This window comes from Tetrao urogallus (genome assembly GCF_951394365.1).
Source record: "Tetrao urogallus genome assembly, chromosome: 1".
Taxonomy (NCBI): domain Eukaryota; kingdom Metazoa; phylum Chordata; class Aves; order Galliformes; family Phasianidae; genus Tetrao; species Tetrao urogallus.
Window position 1 is genome coordinate 22,939,877 of NC_136813.1, and position 17,139 is coordinate 22,957,015.

Below are 17,139 nucleotides of genomic sequence, written 5' to 3' on the forward strand. Positions count from 1 at the left end.
ACATCTTTTGAAACCTTTACTTGAGGGAAGGAATAACTTACAGTCCTTTCTTCCCTAGTCCTTGGCTTTACTGCAGTTCTCAGGAATAAAGTGGAATGAAGCATTAGGGTCTAGTGTCTTTGATGGCCTCATCATCTAATCATAGGTTTAACATTACTCATTTGCTGGCTCCAGGAATTCCTGCCATTAAGGGCCCTAGAGATGAAACTTTGCCTCAAATATTGATTGAAAGGAAGAGGGAGAAATTTAAGCTCTTTCTGCAGTGCTTTTTCTTTAGACAACTCAGTCAAGCTATGTAGCAAATGCAGCTAAATCAATTTGTTGGTTTTGTGAATCTTATACCAGTTATTTATAATTTCAAAATATTTGACTATGTTAAAAATAAGCTTCATTTTATACCTAATACAATGTAAAGAGCTGAATCATTTTGAAATTCTAAACGTTAATTGATTTTTTTCAGTGTTTGCTCAAGAGCTATTCTCCATCTATTCAATTACTTGGGGAAATAACAGCTTTTAATTCTTATACCTCAGCTGATATTTTAGGGTTGTTTCCTTGACTTGTAAATAAGGACAATCTTGCATCCTGGTGCCTGTTTATATTTCAAGTTCTTCAGAAGCTAATGCTGTAACGCTGATGGAGAAGTGATGTTTAATGTTTCTACAGGCGTTGGTCAACAGGGGGCTGTACTGGTGTAAAAGCTGACCAAAAAAGCATTGCATCTGCACAAAATACTGTATTTTATCCTAAAGGTGTACTAAACGACCTGCAGTTCTGTTCATCTGCATGAAAATCTTTGGTGAAGTCTTTGGTGAAGTTTTCTATTCAATATTTTAAATTATTTGTCAAAAGAAAACATGAGGTAAATGGTTTGAAATACTGATAGGATGTAATACAGAACATTGCTAGAAGAAAATGGCCCATCAAACACATAATACAATCCAGTCCCTGGCTAACATCGGGAGTTAAATCATCTCTCTATAAAAACAAAGAGCCACTACCCAAGCTTTTCTGTATAAATTAATATGAACTGGGAAGACTAAGTGAAGTAGTGCATTTATTTTTTTTAGTAATCCTAACATAACTACAGCTTTTCTTCCTACCATGGGTAAATCCTTCAGATTCAAACTGAATGACATTCTACAGATTAGGTGAAGTTTGAAATGTGTCTTTCAAAAGATAGATGATGATGATGTCAAAAACCTTTGAAATTACAATTTTGTTTGCACAAGAACAGAGTAACTTTAGACACTGAAAAGAGAAAGGAAATACAAAATTTGTTTTCCTTTAATTTGCTACAGCAAATTAGATGCTTTTATACTCTTTATGTTGGAAATTCCATGTTAACGACTACAGATTAGCAAGGATGTCAGAGTTTTTTTTCTTATCTGAGCTCCTGAATAAAATCAACATTGCCAGCAGCTCACGTCCAAGGTATGGTCTAAATTTACATGAAATATCACATTACAACTGTCTGAAGGTACATGTCATGGATAATTCAGTTCATATGGTCAGCCTTTTAGACCAGAGGGATATGCAATCAACTCTTTCCCCCCAAAGGAATTTGAAGTTTCTGTGAAAAATACATTTTAAGTTTTAAAGGAACTCCTGTAAGGATTGTGCATCATTTTGGGGCTTGGGAAAGAAGAAAATGTTCCATTCTCTGTATTTTTAGAATATTTCTTTTGTTATAGTTTGTTTCCCTTCACTCATTTATTTCCTAGGATCACCTAGCATGAAAATATAACTTACTTTGAAGGCTGTATTTTCTTTATTTCTTATATGAGCTAAAAGCATTCAGTTAAGTACTTGAAATAATATATTTTTTTCGGCATAATTGATAATAAACATGTAATGATTTTCACTTACCATAAAAACAAGCACTTTCATTTGGATTTAGTCTATTTTAACATAAAATGGATGAAGATGTGTTATGTTTGACAAGATCTGTGCTAGATTAGCTGGTCTTTGTTCCCTCAGCCTAGCTGAGAATGTCACAGCTGTGTTACTTTTGAAGAGGTAGATTTCTTCAATGAACTATATGTTAAAAAAAAAAAGAAAAAAGAAAAACCTTTGCAGTGTTGTTCCATCTTGCATCAGATTTAAATTTCTTAAATTTCATTCAAATTATTATTTATTTTTAGCTCAAATAGCATAATAGTTTCTAATTACTTCCAGATCTTTTGCAAGTGTTTCTCTTTTGGAGATGTAGCTTCTGCAGAAAGTGAATGATGTTGACCCAAAGGATAGTCTCATCTCATCCCACTGGTATTTTTCTGTACCTTATCTAAGAACAGGGGAAAGTTATTTTCTTAAACAGAGTGTGCTCAATGCACCTACTACTTCACCTTTCTAAAAGCAGAACATTGTAACGTGAACAGTTGCTCTAGGAAAAAATGCTGTCACTTGCAGTTCTAGAATATATTCTGATTGTCTGACCAATTTCAGGATTTAATAGTTTTCAATGCAACATTCATTCTATTGATTTCTCCTCCCACTGCATTAGAAATTTGACTGAGATCATAATTCAGGAGCCTTCAAAGGAAATATAAAAACTAGAATAAGAATAATCTGCTTCTGAAAGATAGTGTTGAGGCAAAATATTTCTTGTAGATGCTATCCATGGTAAATTGGCTTTGACTAGAAAAACTCTTTGGGGGTGGGGAGAGAAAGAATATAATTAACTAAGAAATGCTTTAATTAAAACCTGTTAGGAGATTTTCAAGTTAATGATAACACACAATCTTCCTTGTAATTACACAGTATACAGATTCTGTAAATAGTTTGCTTTTATGAAAGAATATCCAACTGAAAGTCTCTTAAAGAAGCAAACCATATCAAGAGTATATCCATAACCTGAAAACTCCACTATATAATTAATGGGTGAACTTGGCTTCAGCTAAGCTTTTCAAGCTTTGTGTAACAGTGTGATCCTCATTTTTGAGTTGTGTCTGTCCACATGGTTTAGTCTTTAACCTGGGAAGTCAGTAGCTGCTTGGGTTGAATCCAGTCTGTCTCTCCATATGACAGGCAGACAGTCAGTACATACTTAATCAGAAAAGATCTTTGGAGGATCTTCTCCCATGCAGCACAGCTCATAAAACATTTTCCAGCAGGTTGATGCATGTTAAACATATTGGTTGTATGCTACTATGTACAGTACAGCAAACACAACAATAAAGTGACAAAGCGGGGTGGAGTGTGGTGGGAGGGGAATGAGAGCTTTAGCTGTTGCCGTAATTGTCAAGGAAAAAAAAAAAGGTGATAAGTCTAATTCTAATTAGTAAAGGCAAGACCCATCAACCTGCACTGGAGAGATTTCAGTACCAAAAGCTGTAGCAGACCTACATGTACATCCTGCCTCACGGGATGGTGTATCTCTTGGGCTTCAGAGACTGACAGCTGCCTGACGCAGAAACCAAGCAGCAAAATCAATCCCTTCCTGATCACTAGGGCAATCAGGTTTAACTTTTGTTTAATAAGTGATAACTCTTTCCTGTGTTTGCTATTTGTCTTTTTTATACCAGCATTGGTAGGAAGATTAACGAGAAGTTAAATAGTAATTGCTTTTCTTAAAACTAAAGAACCTGAAGCTTAATCTACTTAGGATACATGCACTGCAACTTGAAATTAACGCTGGTTATGCAAATTCCTATGGAGGTGTATTTGTTTTTCCTACTGTGAAAAAAAAAAAAAATTGACTGTTTCATTTTTGGCCATGTTTACCCATTCATTCTGGTGGATTATTTGCTGTCTGTAGTTGTACCAGTGCAACTAGAAGGAGAACAACATCTCATATTGTATCACTGTAAAAGCCTGAATTGAAATTTGCCGTAGAAGGAAAGAATATTTATGTGCATCTCTATACACAGAAATATAGGCAGACAGAAATTCAGCTTTGTTCCAGTATATTTTGAAAAACAGGGAAAAAAAAAAAAAGTAAAAGTAAAAAAAAATTAGGAAGTTTTGGATCTGTTACACTGCTTTTGTTCTGAATCTTCCTCTCTGCTTATCCTATTTTTGTACCAGTGACATTTGTAAGATTGTGTTGCGGAAACATCAGAAAAGTATTCAGACTTTTGCTTCCTGGTTTACTAGGATAAACTGAGGTTCTCATCCAAAACCCAGCAGAACTACTCAAAGACAAGTTTTCAGGATTGCTAATCTGGGACCACAGAGGAGTGAGAAAACACTACCTATGTCTTCATGGCAGAAAGCTCTAAATTCAGATCTCTGCATCTAGTGGAATCATACTAATTGGCTGCTGTTTCAGTATTCAGCTTGGTCTTCTGTCTGGCCTGACGCATCCTGCTGGAGGAACCATATGTTCTCCATACATAGTTTCATGGTCCTGTTTGCTCCTTTTCACCGTTACACACAATGGTAGAAACAGTCACGTCAGTTATTGACCAAAATTAAAAGTAGCTCTGGATGAAATAGTAAGTTTCAATTTGTTGTATCTAGAGTAGCCTTAAAAGCAACAAATTCTAGCAAGTGGCTAACTTATCTTGTCTCCCAAAGGTTTCAGTCCTTTAAATATTTGAGCAAATGATTAATTTCATTTGATAACATAAATTAACTAATTATAATTTATTTGGTTACTTTAGGTGTATGCTTAGATTTTGCAGGATTGATTACAAGTACTTAGATTGCTCTGAAAGTAATGTCTCCTATTTATTTCCATGGAAACTACAACAGAGCACAATAGCACTATTTGATAGAACATATTCTCAGCTACAAAACACTATTTTTCAACATAGTCATCGCTATTTGCTATGCATTTTCAGCAGCAATGAAGCTACCAGTTTGCATGCTGTGCTCATAGAAATCTGCAGCAGTGGAGGTGACCCACTGTCACTGTCACCACTGCTGAAACGCTCCACCCACCACCTCAGTGTGCTCACATCCATTTTGGTCTCCACGAAAGTTCAGCAATACATGTCAGTTGGTGTCATTTTTTTCTCAAGGAAGAATTCATTGACACACCTTTGCTCCACATTCAATCTGACATTGACCTTTCTGTAAGACTTTGCTGCCATTTGTCACACAGCAACAAAATGTAATTGATTTTGGTGGGAAGGTTCAACCTCTACTACCATACTACCAACATAGTGCCTCTGACGTAGTGGACTGGCATCATAAAATAGGAGGCATTACTTTCAGAACAGCCCTCCTACATAATGAAGGCTAGCTGAAAAGAAACAGGACAATCATTAATTTCTTTAAGTAAATGTAAAGATAAAAGAAAGGAAGATGGCATTTGGTGGGAGAGAAATCAAGGTAATAGGAAAAAAAAAAAAAGAAAGAAAAAAAGGCAGAGATTTTACACATGGTACAAAGTATAGAAAAATTTATAAAAATAGCCAGGCATGTAACTTCAAAGTGACAGTTTATTTTATTTTTATTATTATTATTTTATTATTATTATTATTATTATTTTATTGCAGGCTCAAATCTAAGATCAATTACAACACTTAGCTAAAGTTGGTAATTTCTGTCATTCTATAAAGGTGCAGTGAGAAAGAAATATGATTTCTATGTCATTGTCCAATCTCAAATAAGGCACAATTTGAACATGTATTTCTATTCAAGTGTTGACTTGGGGCTCTTCATAATCCAGAGCACGGCCTACATAAAATAGGTAAATGTACACATTTTATATAATTTTCAAAATCAGAAATGAATTCTAAGTAATACAACAGAATCTTTGTATCTTTGGTATGGTGTGGAAAGTAAAAAACTTATTTATCATTTATATTTTCTTTTGATCCAGAAGTTAAATGATTTTTTTTTTTTTTTTTTTTTTTTTTTTTTTTTGCGTAATGTTTCTCACTTGCTTCATAGATTCTGGAAATTATTCAAAAGATGAACATCTTGCACTGTCTTTTTAAGCTAAAGGAGTGTCAAATAATTTTCCTTTATTAATTTGTTGTCCATGTGTGGGATGTCTTCCAGCCCAATCTTGGTCTTCATGTTATGAACATCTGCTTCCACTTTCAAATGGAAACCTTCAGTGTATTCTTTCCATCTTGAAGGAAAATCTTATTTACTTGACTATTCTGTGAGTTGCCTCTCCAGATCCCAGTACACCCAGAAAGCTAATTCTGTGTTTCGCCTTCAGTAACAAGCAGAATCTCTTCTTCAGTATCTTATTTACATCTGAATGATCACAAACCTGTTAATTTCTCTAGCTCATCCTCATCAGAATATTTTTTGTAACAAAATATTTAAAAGTACATTTATTACACATAGTGAAATGCTTATCAGAACTTCTTCTGGATAGATGGTAAAACAGGTTGGATCAGAAAATTTTAAGAATTACTTTCTTCATTCTCCCATACATCTTGGTGCCTTCTCCTGACTATCAAGTTATCTACAATTTATATGGATCTTAGGTATATAGAGGAAGACAGCTAGAAAGTCAGAAAGCACCAGTTGGTATTTCTTAAAGGTCTGAGAGAGGGTACAAGAACTTATTATAGGTGAATATCACCAGATATATAGTTTGTCGGGTGTCTTTTTGTGTATGATGGAGGCAAACTAAGGAGCAGTTTTCTGTACATCAAAAAGTCTTCTATTTATTGAAGTTTTGGAAAACCAGATTCACAGAACCGTAGAATCACTGCCTTAGGTAGGAGGAGGCCTTAAAGCCCACCCAGCCCCAGCCCCCTGCCACGGGCAGTGCCCACCACCAGCTCAGGCTGCCTAGGGCCCCATCCAACCTGGCCTTGAGCACCTCCAGGAATGGGGCACCCACAGCCTCTCTGGGCAGCCTGTGCCAGTGTCCCACTGACCCTGAGTAATGAATTTCTTCCTAACATCTAATATACATCTCCCCTCTTTCAGGTGATTAAACCCAATCCCCCATGTCCTATCAGATTAGTTATCTACCTTTAATATCAGTGCCTGGTTTGGGTTTTAGCACAATTAGCCAAACAGTATCACAAATTGTTAATAATTTTTAAATGTCTTAAAGGAAGAGATATTTTTCCAGTTATGAAATAAACTCTAAAAATTTTGGATGTGTGTTTTTTTCTAACACATAAATATACATCTGCTTCAGGAGATAGGCAGAATTTCTACACAACAATTAAGGTTATTATTGTAACATCTGAATAAATTTGATCATTCCTCTAGTATTGTTTGGATAACATAATTTTTTTTTTGTGGTAGAGGATTTTTTTCTCTTCTCTTCTAAGGTACCAATGAAATGTTCCTCTGGGAAAGTTTGACTTAATTTTCAAGATAAATTGAGCGATTACCAGAGGTGATTTGAAGGGCAGTGGGTCTGTGTGTACCCAAGAAAAGAAGAAAGATTACTATACATTACTCCAAGTCAAGAAAATAAAAGGAAAATGAGTCTTCTGAAGGAGAAGTCTAAAATATTCCATAATTTTTTTTCACATTTTTAAAGTCATATTCACATAAATTGTATTGTGAAAGTTCCATATTCCTTTTTCTTTCTGAGATTTGGCCAGAAGCCTAGTGGATTCCAATACTCATTGATTTGCCTTCCAGAGTCATTCTGTATCTTTCTTACTGTGGGAAATAGTCATTTTTAAAATGATGACCATCATAAAATCCTAAAATTGATTCCGAATTTACTTGAAAGAGTAGACTAAAAATATATATATATATATTTTTAATAATCTATTAGCAGTATATATGTTTGTAAGGGAGAAGAATACGGGCAATAAAATTCCTAGATCTGAACTCTTAGTTCTCATTTTCATTCCAAACAATAATAAAAAGTTTTTGGTCTCAAATATCTTAGCTCAGTTGTTGCAGGAGTGGGAAGGACAGTCTTACGATCTTGAAACTGTACAAGCTGCTCTAAATGTTATGGGGCTATGTCTGGGAATCAATCAGCTTTTCTGCTCATATCTACTTTTAATGGGCATATTTTTTCTGCAATAAAGAAACATTTCCTTCAGTCTTGTAATGTTTCTTCTGAATATTTCTTGCTTGGATGACATAAAGTGAGTTATTTGTGGCTTTAGGAGGCAACATCTACATGGAGTTCAAACTCAAGGTAAATTACATTCATGTTGTGAAATGCAAACACATTTTTTACAAATTTCCACTTCCACGCTCGGATAGAAGGTAGCCCTTCTACAGCCAATACAATAACTTACTCCAATACAAAACTTTTCTCCAAACATACAAAAGTGTTCAGAGATCAATAGAGAAGATTCTTCAAAGAGAATCAATATAACTAAATTGTCAAAAAGTAGCAATGAAAATTCATTAATTGAAGCACTGAGATATCGAATGTGTTACTGATATCTTAGACTAGAACATTTAATAAATATTCAGTGTGACAAAAAAACAAAAGAAACAAACAAACAAACAACTGTGATTATTTAAGTGCATCAAAAAGTAAGAACAGTGAGATATAAATTTTTTAAACTCTGAGAATCATTATTCATTTTTATGAATTTATTAGTTCATGTGTCAGATTCATCATTTGATTTTCATTATTATTAAAAGCATAATAATTTTGTAAAGAAAAATTTCTAATATCGTAAGTCAAAAAAGTGATTGCAAGCAGAGGCTGATTTGGAAAGAAGGATTATATAAACTGAAAAAATGGTTCTTTTTGGTTTAGTGGGGATTTCAGAGCTTTAAAGAAATAGGATGAGGAAAGAACATTCAAAAGCAAAAATAGTAAGAATAACAGAAAGTAAGGATATCTCGGTTTCAAAGAAGTCTGAATTTTAAGTAGTCTCTATATTGTGTTATGGTTTGTTGTCTAGAGGTTTACACTTTCTGCTGTCATCCCAGTCTTTTTTTCCTCTCTCCTCATCCTATGCATGGATATTTTTTGTAACTGTATTCATCCTGAACCTTCTATCAGGAAATGTGTACAGGCACTTTCTGGATGCAGTGATGTCTTTAGAATCATAAAATCATAGAATCCTTAGAATTGGAAAGGATATTTAAAGGCCATCTTGTCCAACTCCCCTGCAGTGAACAGGGAAACATCAGTATCAGAGCAAGGGAGGAGACCAAGCTCCTCCTGATGGATAGGAGTTACCAATATCCTAATCACTTAGGACATTTTTGAGATCTTTGGTGTATGTTTGCATAATATAAAACATTTAGAATGCAACCACAGTGGACAGTAATTTAATTAAATGTCTTGTAGCACATTAAGACAATTATTGGAATTTTTTTTTTTCATTTGACTATTTAAGCATATTGCTTCAAGTCTTTATTTTCATTCTTAAAATGCATGCAGTGATTTGAACTGGTGTTGCAAAAGCAACTTTAGGTTTCTTAGTATTTCTAGATGTTTTAGTGGATCTTTTGAAAAGAAACTGATAAAAAGAAAACCAGGTTCCCCATTCAAAGGTAGAATTCAAATCGTAGAATCATGAATTTGTTAAACTAAATTCATTCTGCTTAAAATTGAGAGGAAATTGTAGTAATAATAATAATAATAATGCACAAATAATCCCTTATCTGTAGATTAAAGGAGTCTTGGGATATATGTCAAGTTCATAGTGAAGGAATGCATGAACCATAAATCCTGTATTTTATGGGTCTGTCGTATTATTTCTCCTATTCGTTTTTGGTAGAAATGTGGACGGGGTTCACACATTTTCAGCATGAATCAATAAAATTTTTCACCTACGGAAACAGAGGGAGAAATTCATTTGCTACTATATAGATTCCAGTGACATTTTTTGGTACCAGCAGTCCTGTTAGCTGGTTTACATGTCATGCACTATCTGAGACATTTACATTGAGCAGGAATATCTGACTTGCAAGAAAACCTTCCCCTTTTGCAAATGCAGGTAGACAGGATAAACAAACATAATAAAATGGCACTACGTGCCTATGTTCAGGCTGCTGAATCCTCTCCTAGTTGGTTTCTTGAAGTAACTGTTTCATACCAGGGAGACCTAATTTCTTTCTAAAACTATATCACTAGTCTTGCTTCAGTCACTGGTTTTGGAAAAGAACAAAATCAACACCAGTGAACAAAGGAACTGTGAAAATGATTTTCTAGATCTCATTCTAGAGATTTGAATGCTAATACTCTGTGTACCCCAATTACTTGTTCAGCGATGGGCTGAGTATGATCATTCTCTGGATTTTTTAACAGCTTGCTTCTTACGGAACCCATCATGAGTATGACAATGTTCATTTATTATTTTTTGTTGCTTTGAAATGCTTGACTTGGTGAGATATGTGAATATTCCTGGTATCAGTGAGAACACCCTGCTGATTACTGGCTAGTTTTTACAACAGTTATTTGAGAACATTTCATAATTCTGTCCAAAACTATTTCTCCTGCCGATGTCATGAAGCAAGAACTGGGAGTTTCTGTCTGATCTTTTTTAGTCCTGGGAAAAATAAATGTAATGCAAAGTAGTTCTGTAACTCTTATTCTCTCTGCCCATTATTGTTTATATTAAGGCTCATTTGAAGTACCAAAATCAATTGAGAACATAGAAGTCAAAAAGTCTGTTTATGATGTGTTGAGTATTTTTTCTTTAATCTAGTGGTATATTAAGTAGAAATTATTATATTTTACTATCAATGAAATAGCTTAAATCAGTTTCAAGGGTTTATATTGTACATAGATGTTAGAAGTATAAGACTTAAAATCTGATGCTGTTATTATGACATTATTATTCATTCGAAATCGGGGAAAAAGACAAAGATTGAACTCAGGGATGGATGGGTGGTATGCAGATTGTTCTCTGCCTCACATGAAATATACAAGATGTAGAAGTGAAACAAACTGAAGAAACTAATGCTTTTGTGCTTTGTTGTGTCTAATAGGTAAAATGTATGAATGGGAAAAAAAAGATTTGTGGTAATTTTTTGTGTGTTTCCAAGTTAAGGAAGCGAAATTTTGCTTAAGGATAACACAGAAAAGATTACCAGCTAAAATTTATTAGAAGATTAGAATAAATTTTATATTTGATATGATCATATCATTCTTGAGAAGAGCAGCAGTAGATTAAGAAGTTCAGCCAAAATTCATGTTCCTTAGGAGAGTATCAGGGTCAGTTTCAGAAATGTGATTTAAAGTACTTGGGTTTTGATCATGTTATATTTTATCTTCTTAGGAATGGCAAAATTCTATTCAGAAGAATGCAGGACTTGCATTTATTGAACTCATCAATGAAGGAAGGTAATTAATTTTAAAGCTTTTTAAAAAGTAGCCATTTTGCATTTATTCCATTGGGTGATTATACTTTTTCACCATCTGTTCCAAAAACATTGTGAAAAGGCCATATTAATCAAGAGATCTATTGTATAGGTACTTTATATAGCAAATATTTAATTTAGAAATGTACAAATTCTTAAATTTTCGTTTATTGTCACAAGGAAGCAGAAACCCAATAAACTGTATAGATGTTCGGATGTATTTGAGAATGTAACCACCATTTTCCTGAGCAGCAAGGTTGTTTTATCCAGACAGTCCAGAGAGCCCAATCTGTAAACCCATCTGCTGTTCCATCTGTTTTAGAAGCACAGCATTTATTGTACAGATGCACATCTTGAGGATTTTATCTATCACTTCATGAGGATTTTATCTAGAATTTCTGATCTGATTTTAGTCCTGTAAAACACAAGACATCATGTTTGTAAGATCTGCCTTGCTTTTGCAAATTGTTAAGATACTTTATTATCAATCCTCAAGTACTTTTAATGCTGTATGTGTTTTTATCTTCTACGCTTTGTAATGTTTGTCAGTACTTCCAGTCATCCAGCTGGGCAGCAGTGGGGACTCTATGGCGAAGCTGGTAGTGGAATGCCAAAGACAAGCGCAGCCACCTGTGTAATCTGTGTCATGTCTATTGGCCAGTAAATTAAATCCATACAAACATAGATGTTCTTAGAAGAACAGATGAAATATACATATGCATATATCACAGTATGCCCACTGAAGAGATTTTGTTGTTTTATGTCTTTGTCTTCTACAGATAGTATGTCATTACCAATAATGAAGTATCAAATCTTCTCTTTGTTATAGGATATTTTTTTGTCTAGCTGGTATTTCAGAGATTAAGCCATGCATTCATTTCAAAAACTGGAAAACATATCCAGTCTTTGGGTGGTGTAAATTATCTTAGACTCTCTACAGGCACTGAAGTTATACTACAATTATAGCAGTTTGAAATGTAGTCTTTTCACTCGAAATTATTTTTGCTAAACATGTCCATTTCATTTTACACCATAATAAGGCTCACCAGAGTGAGTTAAATACTGCACATTATTCACTAAATATTACATAGTGTTAGATTGAATTATTATATTATGTATTTGGATAGTAGTAGAGAATCTCATTTTTGTTTCTCAACCTGGCTAATGAGATATTACTGATTGCTCACTCATGATAAAATGCTCATTCAGAACAAGTAGCACATCTGCATATTTTTAGCAATTAAGTATTCAGGTATCAGTGGATCATCTTCAAAATGAGGTAATATTTAAGAGCTGTTACTTAAATGCAATCAAAGGACTGTCTAATCAAACTGCCCTTAGACACATGTTCCTCCATATACTTTTGTCATAAGCATGTCTTAGAACAAGTGTGTGCACATTGCTAGTATGCTCATCTTTGCAATCAGCCCATCCGTTTTTAATTTATCCTTTTGGGGATAAAGATAACAGTCTTTTAACTGGAAATTGTTATAAATATTTATTCTACTTAATAGCTAAACTTGTGAATGCAATTCATCAATCATAGCTAGGGAATGCAATTGTGCAACTGTCAACAATTAACAAGACATAAACAGTTGATGAATGTGCAGCTGAATTAAAGTGCTCCCTAGGATAACCTGAAATTATAAACTGGATCATTTAAAAGAATCTAACAAAGGATCTTTATAATTAAAACAAAGCAGGGTTAATGGGATGTAAAATTGCATATAATCGCTGTGCAATAATGATTGAATTTTAAATTATTAAAAGCAAAATGAAGATTAAGAATAATTTTAAGGACTTTCTGGGTAAGGTTTCTTGAACAATAAATCAACAGTTTTGAGCAAGTTTTTCATTTGAAGGTAGAGGGTAAGAATTATATAATGTGGCTGTTCATAATTTTAGAATCTTCAGTTAGATGTCTATCTGTTCAGATATGTGCATGCTACAAGGTGATTTTCTGAGCACCTAACTTTTGTTTGTGTGTTAAGTCATTTGAATGCCTTTCTGTTCTTTGACTTTATTAGACATGTTCTGAAATGAAACATTAAAGCTAGTTGTAGTAAAACTTAACAGTTTTTTAAAAATCAAGATATTTTTATGTAACTTTAATAAGCTGTGTTTTCATTTTAAATCTGGTGCTTCATTAGGTTTGTATCTTTTTTTTTTTCTTCTCATTCTATGCAGTGTTTTCCTAGGAACGTCTGAATTATGCATATTTGTAGCATCTAGATTATAAACAATCTGATAGAGCTTTGTTTATTAGTCCTGAATTTTTTCTTTGTATATTTTCTAAAAAAGCCACCTCCAAGTTAGATTTTCTCATTTATAAACTAAAGATACTAATTGTTTACATTAGATAGTTATGATAAAAATAAGTTACAATACAGATTACTGTGTTTGTGATTACTGAATAGTATAAAAAATAATCTGTTATAACAGTTATTACTTTAACTAGAGCTACTAATAATACAGGAGTATCTGACTATGGGTTTAAGTTAATACTGTCAAGAAAAGTAAATATATATGCAAACACATTTAATTTCAGTGTAGAGTAACACCTTTTGTAATGTCCTTGAAAGATTTAGAGCCATGCTGCTTATGATCTTGAACTTTGAGCTTCTTTTTTGTCAATCTCATGCTATTAATATGTGATGTTGAGAGTATCACACATGTCAAAAATTTCACTGATAGCATCTTAATTAGTATTCTAGATTTTCATTAGAGTATACACACGAGAAGAGTTCTTAAATTATGAGCTGGATGCATCTGACCTGTTGGCTGTGAAAGAGGACATGGAAAGAGTTTGTATAACTAGGAATGATGAGGATGGGAGATGACAACCCACGTTTAAGTGGGCTGATGATGGAAAAGATCAAAAGAAAAAGGGTGCAGGGTGACAAGAACAAGAGAAAGTAGGAAAAAATACCTCAAGTAAATATGTGAACAACAGCATACAGCCTGAAAACAAACAGGAGAAATTAAATCCGTATTCAGTTACAAAACTGCGTCAATGAAATGAAATAGATTTGGTGGGATAGCCAACTCTACATTACAGAAATGCTGTGGTGGACAGATGTGAGTTCCTCAGGAAAGACAGGCAGCGGGAGTGTATCGTTCTATGTGAAGGATCATCTCAAATTTATAGAGCTTTTCTGGGACACATACCAGTCTGATAACTTGCAGGAGTCTGGGTAACTTGCAGGAATGGACAAGCAGAGAAAATATGATAACATGGTATGAAATTACTTCAAACCACCCGTTCAGTGCAAGGGAACCAAAAAAGCCTTTGAGAGAGAATTTGAATCACAAACACTAGTTCTAATGGAGGTCTTTAGCCTTCTGGAGATGTGTTGGGGATATAATAAGGTGATGTGCATGCAGTCAAGAAGATTTCTGGAGGATGCTGAATATCATTTCTTCATACGGGATGAACCAACTGAGAATGACACAGTTGGATGTGAGAATTGGGTTTGGATGTGGCAATTAACATAAGCTTTGCCCATAGTGACTAAGATATTGGAGTTCAAGATACCAAGGGAAGTGAGAATGGAGAGCAAATTAAAAACTTAATTAGTGCAGATTTTAAAAACATGCAATCCTAGTATTCAAGTACAAGAGTATCAAGAGACATATTTGTCTAGTCAGGGAATATATAATAGAAATGGATGCAAAAGGAAATTAAACACGGAGTAAGAGGTAGGAACTGGATAGAAAGGAGGAATTTAGAATCATTTCTGGGACTTGTAGGGAATGATGTCAAGAAGGCTAAGTCTCGACTGGAAATGAGACGTGGAGAAAGTATCAAGGACAAGAGTTTCTGCTGCTCCATTAGTAGCAAAAATAAGGTGAACAAACAAAATGTAGCCTGTTACTGAACAGAGTGGATGATTTAGTGACAGATAATGCTGGGATACTCAATGCTTTATTTGCCTCAGCTTTCACCAAACCTCTGTATTTTTTGGAAAGAGTTCAAGGAGGAGAACTATCATAGTACATGAGGATTAGGTCAAGGTTTCTTTGAGAGAAATTGTTCCATGCAAGTCCTTGTGATTTGATGAAATATATTGGATGGTAATGAGAGTCTTGCAAGGGTACTTAAGTGTCATGCCTGAAAAATTAAGAAAACTGATGGAGATCAGTGATGCTTTTAGAAAAGCAAATGGTGCAACCATATTCAAAATAGTCAAAAGTAGGCGGAGAATTGTAAGCTTGTCTGCTCGTCTTCTGTCCCTTTGAAAATCATACAGAAGACCTTTTGAAAAACTTCTGACCATATGAAGGAGAAAGTGATTGAGCAGGGTCAATATGGGTTTACCAAAGAAAGCTAAATCATCTCTCACCAACCTGTTTGTCTTTTATGATGAAACAAGTAGATTCGTAGACAAAGAGGAGAGCAGTAGAAAGCATTTACCTTGACATCAGCAAGGCTTCCATTCAGTTTCCCACAAAACTCATGTATCATAATTAGAATGCTGCAGTCTGGATCGGTGGACAACTACATATGCAGAAAAATGGCTGTATGATTGGATTCCAAAGGTTGTGGTTAGCTGGTTGTACTTTACCTTGACACCTTTGACAAGTGGAGTGTCTCAGGAGGTCTATCCTGTCTCAGAGATGGACATTACAGATCACTATCTGTTATTCTTTCAGATTTAGATTACTCTCCTCAATCTACTTCCATTTTTCTTGTCCTTTTATGTTATAATGACGCTAATATATTGAGATGATTTTGTCCTTTCATTTAAAATGATTTCCTTTTTTTTTTTTTTTTTTTACAGAATTTCCACTTTTTAAATAGCAGGAGTAGTCTGATCATAATACAAATTTGAGGAAGCATGAGACTGTATTTCTTCTTTCATTTAAATTATAAACTTAATTTCCAAAGTTTTATCTCTGTACTTAAGTCTGGTTTCTGCCTGTAGCAGAGAAAATGTACACTTTTACATATTGACCTACCTGGACGTCCAAATATATTTAAAATTCACAGGCAGACATTTCTTTTTGAACTCTGTTGCACTGAGATTTTTCACTAATTTCCTGGAAAGATTGGCAGAATGTTTAGAAAGACTGGAAATGTTTCTTTAATTTAGATGAAATGCTGATTAAATCCGGGATGGGTGGTAGTGAAGACTTAAACTGGATTATTTCCATATTACCTAAACTAGAATTGTTGTAATTGCAGAAAACTTTCTTGTGGACATCTTCTATTGCAGTTTGGCAGTCGTGATGTTTACTTCGTGGTAAATGAGCTCACAGTCATCATTATTCATTGTCTGCAATTCTTAAACATTCAAGCCCAGTATTGGAGGGTACATCTATGATGCCATTAGCCATATTTGATTTATGATGTGCAATTGTAAATGGACCTGGAAGAATACATTGAAGAACTCATTTAGTAGTTAGGTCCAAGCACACATGGAGTAAGAATGGTATTCATGTTTCTCTCTAGGCAGTGGTTTTGATCACAGGAATCTTGAGGTTAGGAGAGGGTACTGAATCATCTAGGAATGCGTGATATATTGTATTTGGATATCATGGGTATCAGGAAGCTGAAGGCTAATAGAAGGATGTGCAACGAACTCCAGTCTGACATGCAATATCCAATGTATGCCAATCCAGCCAGAAAGTAGAGCTGAGATAAAAATACACACATATATGAAACTAAATATATATTTATATAAACATATAAATACAATATACCTGTAACAATAAAAATAAATATATCTGTAAAAATATGTAGATAAAAAAACAAATGTGCTCAATCTTTTACAGATTAATTCTGTTGTTATATGGTCCCTCAAACTAGGTCTGTATCTATACTCCAGCTGAGCTGTGAGATTAAGCTCTTGTCAGATGTGCTTCTTTATAATGCTATATCCTGTTCTGCAGCTGTCCTTGCTGATTAGGAATGTTCTGTTTTTCAATTCTATCTCCATAAGAAAAAATAGATGAAATAGATTCTTTGTAGTC

General features: G+C 34.2%; 1 protein-coding gene across 3 annotated transcripts in view; it reads left to right on the plus strand.

Annotated features, from left to right (window-relative positions):
- Positions 1 to 17,139, plus strand: part of NBEA (neurobeachin) — a gene marked incomplete at both ends in the record, with an annotated part of 460,977 nt that overhangs the window by 210,788 nt on the left and 233,050 nt on the right. For all 3 annotated transcript variants that reach the window (XM_079549697.1, XM_079549699.1, XM_079549698.1), the window contains one exon: positions 11,085 to 11,149. In XM_079549697.1, the coding sequence (XP_079405823.1) occupies positions 11,085 to 11,149 (65 nt within the window). The remainder of the gene's footprint in view (positions 1 to 11,084; positions 11,150 to 17,139) is intronic.